This window comes from Salmo salar, chromosome 16 (genome assembly GCF_965601325.2).
Source record: "Salmo salar chromosome 16, fSalSal1, whole genome shotgun sequence".
Classification (NCBI taxonomy): Eukaryota; Metazoa; Chordata; class Actinopteri; order Salmoniformes; family Salmonidae; genus Salmo; species Salmo salar.
Window position 1 is genome coordinate 44,628,562 of NC_138306.1, and position 6,312 is coordinate 44,634,873.

Consider the following 6,312-nt stretch of genomic DNA (forward strand, 5'->3'; position numbering starts at 1 on the left):
CTCAGCAAGGAAGAAGCCACTGCTCCAAAACTTCCATAAAAAAGCAAGACTACAGTTGGCAACTGCACATGGGGACAAAGATCATACTTTTTGGAGAAATGTCCTCTGGTTTGATGAAACAAAAATAGAACTGTTTGGCCATAATGACCATCGTTATGTTTGGAGGAAAAAGGGGGAGGCTTGCAAGCCGAAAAACACCATCCCAACCGTGAAGGACGGGGGTGGCAGCATAATGTTGTGGGGGTGCTTCACAAAATAGATGGCATCATGAGGAAAGAAAATTATGTGGATATATTGAAGCAACATCTCAAGACATCAGTCAGGAAGTTAAAGCATGGTCGCAAATGGGTCTTCCAAATGGATAATGACCCCAAGCATACTTCCAAAGTTGTGGCAAAATGGCTTAAGGACAACAGAGTCAAGGTATTGGAGTGGCCCTCACAAAGCCCTGACCTCAATCCTATAGAAAATGTGTGGGCAGAACTGAAAAAGTGTGTGCGAGCAAGGAGGCCTACAAACCTGACTCAGTTACACCAGCTCTGTCAGGAGGAATGGGCCAAAATTCACCCAACTTATTGTGGGAAGCTTGTGGAAGGCTACCTGAAACGTTTGACCCAAGTTAAACAATTTAAAAGCAATGCTACCAAATACTAATTGAGTGTATGTAAACTTCTGTCCCACTGGGAATGTGATGAAAGAAATAAAAACGGAAATAAATCATTCTATCAACTATTATTCTGATATCTCACGTTCTTAAAATAAGACAGGGGATTTTTACTAGGATTAAATGTTAGGAATTGTGAAAAACTGAGTTTAAATGTATTTGGCTAAGGTGTATGTAAACTTCTGACTTCAACTGTATATATCAATATTTGCGCACAACGGCGTTTCCACGGCCATTTCTCGCATAAAACATTTTACCGACACAAAAAAGATCCCAACATGTCGAACAAACAAATGTTCTGTTGGCATTTGTCAAATTGAACATAAACTTCCTGCGATGGAAACCCATTTAACTTTTATTTTTCAATCTGCACATGGAAATTTAATTGCAAAAGTAATTTGTTTGTGCACTAAGTCAATCTATTGTTGCGCCATATCAAGTTCTGGAAACGCTTCAGTGAGGACATTTTCCTTCTATTCCAGGGCACAGCAGAGGAACTTCATCAATTCCCCTCCTTCATCAATACAAGAAGTGAACATCTGAAATTCACGCTCACCTTTGATGCGCATGAAACAGGTATTCTGGACATTGTCATAAAGGGGGGGGCTTTAGCACGGACATATGCAGGTAGCCGACGGAGAGGAATTCCCTGTTAAGCAGAGATAGCTTCCACCCTACATCCCTGAAAAAGAACCTCCCTGTCAGCCAATACAGTCGCGTACGCAATATCTTTAGTACACACTGACTATGACAAACAAGCAGACTGTCTGGATGAGCATTTAAGACAGCGGGGTTACCCAGAGGAATGGCTTCATGACGCAAGGGACCGTTACAAGAATATGAACCAGGATGACAGCCTCACGCCCAAATCACCCCACCCCGCCCCCCTGACCAACGAGTTCAACGCTTACTTCAATATTCCAACAGAATATTTTTTTTACTGTTACCTAGGTTAACTTGGACTATTTGTATGTATATAATCCTTTATGACCATATGTACCTCTGTGATTAATTATGATTGACTATGCGCAAAAGTGAATTGAATTGTTTCCACACCCACCATGCACATGTGCATAATGGTCACGTGAGGTGAAATATTTTAAAGTTTTCATGTGCATAATCAGTGTGCGGGCCTTCCTGCTCTTTACACGTCAACACGCGCAACCTTTCATGCACAATAAGTCCGTTTGATGGAAACATCTCTGGTGGAAAAATGGCCATATTATTTTATGCAGATTTTAAAATATTCGCATGAAAATCTGTTGCAAATTGGATGGAAAGTTAAGCCTCCTCTGTCGGGATTCTTAAATCAAAAGTGGGAGGAATTTCTCACTGTACACAAGTGTTTGTGGGTAATATTTTATAATACTGAATGTATAACCCCTTTCCAACCAAAAACGCAGTAGTGGAAAAAGTACCCCATTGTCATACTTGACAAAAGTAAAGATACCTTAATAGAAAATGACTCAAGTAAAAGTCACACAGTAAAATACTTGACTAAAAGTCTAAAAACATTTGGTTTTAAATATACTTAAGTATCAAAAGTAATTGTGATTGCTAAAATATACTTAAGTATCAAAACTAAAATAATAATTTTAAATTCCTTATATTAAGCAAACCAGTAGCCACAATGTTCTTAAAAGTGGAACAACCACTTTACAATAGTGCATCTAAATCTTTTAGGGGGGGGGGTTAGAAGGATTACTTTATCCTATCCTATGTATTCCTTAAAGAAGCAGAGTTGTAATGTATTATTAAGGTACATGTAAGAGTAATCAGGTCAGACAACTACACACATTTTTTACATTTTGTATTTAAAAAAAACAAACAAACATTAAAGATGTTAATCACAGCATTTTACAGATTTTTTCCCCATCCACCTATGCAAATAGAAGATCATAGATTGATATGTATTATGAACGGACTGTGCATAATCTATCGTTTCCATTCAACACATTTGCCATAACTTACCAACTATGTAAATAAATACATAGCATTCTTCATTTAACTGTTGAATCTGTAAATCCTTTCAAAAGTAATAGACCATGTATTTAACTATCATTGCTTCAAGTTTTAAATTGTTGTGAAAAACATCTACATCACTGTGACTAACCATTGAGGTAACTAGAATAATCATCTTGCAGTAAAACATTGAATACTGGAGTAATTGATATCTTTCATTATTCAGATAAACGTATTGGTCCATTTGAAATCCTGAGACAAATATTAGGCAGTAGTGAATCACTTTAAGGCAAGATTGGTATCTTAAACAGTAGGATAACGGTATTTGATTATGGTTACTGTGGCTGGAAATAATTAAACCAGAAAAGTTACATGACACATAAGTAATTATACACGCATGAAATTATACACCTTGCAAGAGACAACGGTTCCAAGAATGAAACATTGATCTTCAACTATTTGGAGTTCAGTATTGAGTTCAGTACTAGGGCTAAACCTACTCCTCAAACCGTTTAGCTGGAGCGATGGGCCCAACAGGCTCCTGGGTCACCTCTATGACACCACTGTCAAGAACGAGCTCTCCTGTTTGATCATCTTCCTGTCAACAGACCAATAGAATGGATTAAAATATATACGCAAACGTACTAGAATTCTATCGGTGTATTGTCCTTACGCATTAGTGTATTTGACAGAAGTTAAACTGAATTCTTCCGCTGCTCTATTGTTCGCTACATATTTCGGTCTGAGACTGCCATCATTGAAGTCGTTTGTAGTGACGTCAAAATGAGGGGGGGGGGGGGGTTGTACAAAACAAAGTCATCAGCAATTAGATCATCTCTAACCAATGAGTGTGTCAAAGCCAAAAACAAATTTTCAAAATGTTGCTTTACGTGTGTTCTGGCTCTGGTCCAACCCATCGGTTTCTGGGACCAATCAGATGGTCTAGAATGGATTTCCATTATAGAAATCGTCTGGGAGGTACTCAGATCTAGACTCATTGTAGAGAAGAAACTACCTTCTGGGTATTCCGTGGGCATGGCATACCGTCTGGCTAGAGGCCCGGAGCAAGGAGTTTGGGTAGCAAGGCAAAAGGGAGTTATGTTTCCCTATTGATTCCAATCTCTCTCTGACTAGTCCAACTTACTCTGTGTTTGAGGTAAGACAGGTAGGTGTCCCAACCCAGGGTTATTGTGTTCACATAAAGGACCCGGTATTGGGGTGAAAGGAAATAGAAGTTGATCAGCTGTGCGGCAGGCCAGACACACCAATCAGCCTATGGTAAGAAACACAATAACAATTCAAAATATCATAACCTCAGTCAAATCAACCCTATGTATTCTCTAGTGTCATCATAGATACATCAGCATAACATATAAGATGGTAAAATTGAACAAGGAATACATTCTACAACATACAGGACTGTAGCACGTACCTTATAGAACTCCCAGAACTTGTCTTTGAATTCCAGTGCGCCTTTGGATAGACCGTGTCCCTCCATTACTCCCATGCCTGCAATAAACAAAGGTGAAGGATGGGTGCATTGACTGTATGAAAGTCTGGGATATCTACCAAATGATTAAACAGTATTTAGTCAGTATAAAAATGGAAACACATAGGCTACAGATAACATCCAATCACAATAGTAAGGGTTTGGTACCCATATCAGTTGTTTGTTACCTTAATGCCATTTGGTCATATTCTTGGCAAACTTTGACCCACTCTTTAACATCTAGTATTGATGTACGGTACACAAACCCTTTTCTTACCTCACTAGTGGCTTGATGCAATTAAACTGACTCCACACACACTTAAGGTAAACACACACACAAGGCTTTTCACATTCAGAACATTTCACCCCCGAGCCCATCATAATCCCAATGTGAAAAGTCCTATAGACACACAAGACTAGGGAAGGCTGAAGGCCTATTTGTTCTTGCACTAAGACAATCAAATATTGCATATGAGAATGTTATTTGCAGTTATGTTAATGCAAAAATAAATTATACCTTGTATGAATGGAAACCAAAAGAGCTTTTGCATTTCATTCTCACCTAAAAAGTACCAAGCTCCAAGGATTGGTGAGCAAACTAGTTGGTCCACTAGGACTTTCTTGCCTACAGTGTGCAAGGCTTTGCCAATGTAGAATTTATCCAGCCACGAATACCAGCAGTGGAGGACAGGTCCCATGGAGCAACCCACTCCAAACATGTGCCCTAGGGAAAATAGAAAATAAACTATTGACAGAAGTACCTCAAATTATTTTGTACATGATCCTCTATCAAAAATTGGGTATGATGTCAGCTCTAGTATAAAAATAATAAACATTGTGCCAAGAGCCCAATGCTTTAATGGCACAGGTGGTAGCTGCACTCGGCCTACTGATGCAGCCGTATATATTGGTACCACTTGCATTTTATAATGCAAGAGAGAAGAATGCTGTTTTTTGGGGGGTTGAATTGCTATTTTATTTATTTTCAAAACAAATACACGTGTGAACACCAAAAGTTTTCAATTGAAACGTTCTTTATTATAAATAGTGTATGGTGCCAATATATTTGACCGCAACTGTACACAATTGGATATTCTCACCTGTGCGACTCCAGTCACGAATTTTCTGAGGATCTTTCATTTTCTCCCTGGTTTGCTGTATGATATCTCCCAGAGACAACGTAACACCTCCACTGAGGGTGTTTGTTAATATGAGCAATCTTCCTTGTAACAGTGGTTTCCAATAGAATGAAATCCGCACAAGAAAATCTTTACCTCGAGGAATTACCATGATGAATATACAGGAGACCAGTCATCTGCAACGCATTAACTAGCTAACTCTGGCTCGTGGATGCCTGGCAAATGTTGACCACACGCTAATCAAGATCTACTTTTGAAAGTATCGAAGTCGAACATATGTGATGTGGCAATTTAGCTGACACATGAGTTGAGTTAAAATAATAAAGTGAATGAGAACTTACTTCCGCATCAGCACATGTAACTACCACAGAGTTTTGCTGTCTTCCAGGCAGATTTGAAGTCCTGAAATCACACACTGCCACCGCTACTGCCATCTAGTGTTGACAGTTACATTTGTTGTTTTCAGGCCCTGCTGCACTTGCAGCTAGCTAGTGGCCAGCTCAACCGTACAATCATATTTTAAATCTGTGAATTAGCTTGACTTACTGTGCACTAAGGTCTATTGAATAACACTCTTTATATAGGTTGGGGTGGGACAGAGTGCCTACAGTAAAATCATTTTTATATGTAAAACGTGTTTTGAGAGCACATTTGAATGTGTTGTGGTGTTAAATTAAGTGTAGCATCATCATGTGGCAACAAAAAAAAATTAACTGTCAAAGGCCATGTTCTGTCTCTCCGAAGAGTTTTATACAGATGGCAGAAGAGCCAGACTGCTCCTGGACCTCTATGATAGTGGGTATAGAGTGTTCTCCGATATGTCACCATGGGAAGCTACAAATCAACTATTCTATTGGGACCTCTACTCTAGGCTGTGGCTGCCAGGGGCTGTCACCAGTGAGGTAATCAATCATGTCTGAAATGTAACAGGCCCTTTCGGTCTCTGTATGGGATATCTCCTTATGGGATATCGTATTGAAAAATGGGATCACAAGAGAAAATCGAATGAACCTATTCTATTGGGTTCTATTTGACGTGAGCCCTAGTGTAATAGTAAA

At 39.1% G+C, this 6,312-nt stretch overlaps 1 protein-coding gene across 1 annotated transcript; it reads right to left on the bottom strand.

The window, feature by feature from the left end:
- Positions 1-2,457: 2,457 nt before the first annotated feature.
- On the bottom strand, positions 2,458-5,632 carry LOC106573904 (mpv17-like protein 2). Its single transcript, XM_014149356.3, has 5 exons — positions 5,216-5,632; positions 4,678-4,839; positions 4,059-4,135; positions 3,771-3,899; positions 2,458-3,224 (listed from the first exon to the last, which is right to left on the bottom strand). The coding sequence occupies exons 1-5, from the start codon at positions 5,403-5,405 to the stop codon at positions 3,123-3,125; spliced, it is 660 nt and encodes a 219-aa protein (XP_014004831.1). The 5' UTR covers positions 5,406-5,632; the 3' UTR covers positions 2,458-3,122.
- Positions 5,633-6,312: the final 680 nt, after the last annotated feature.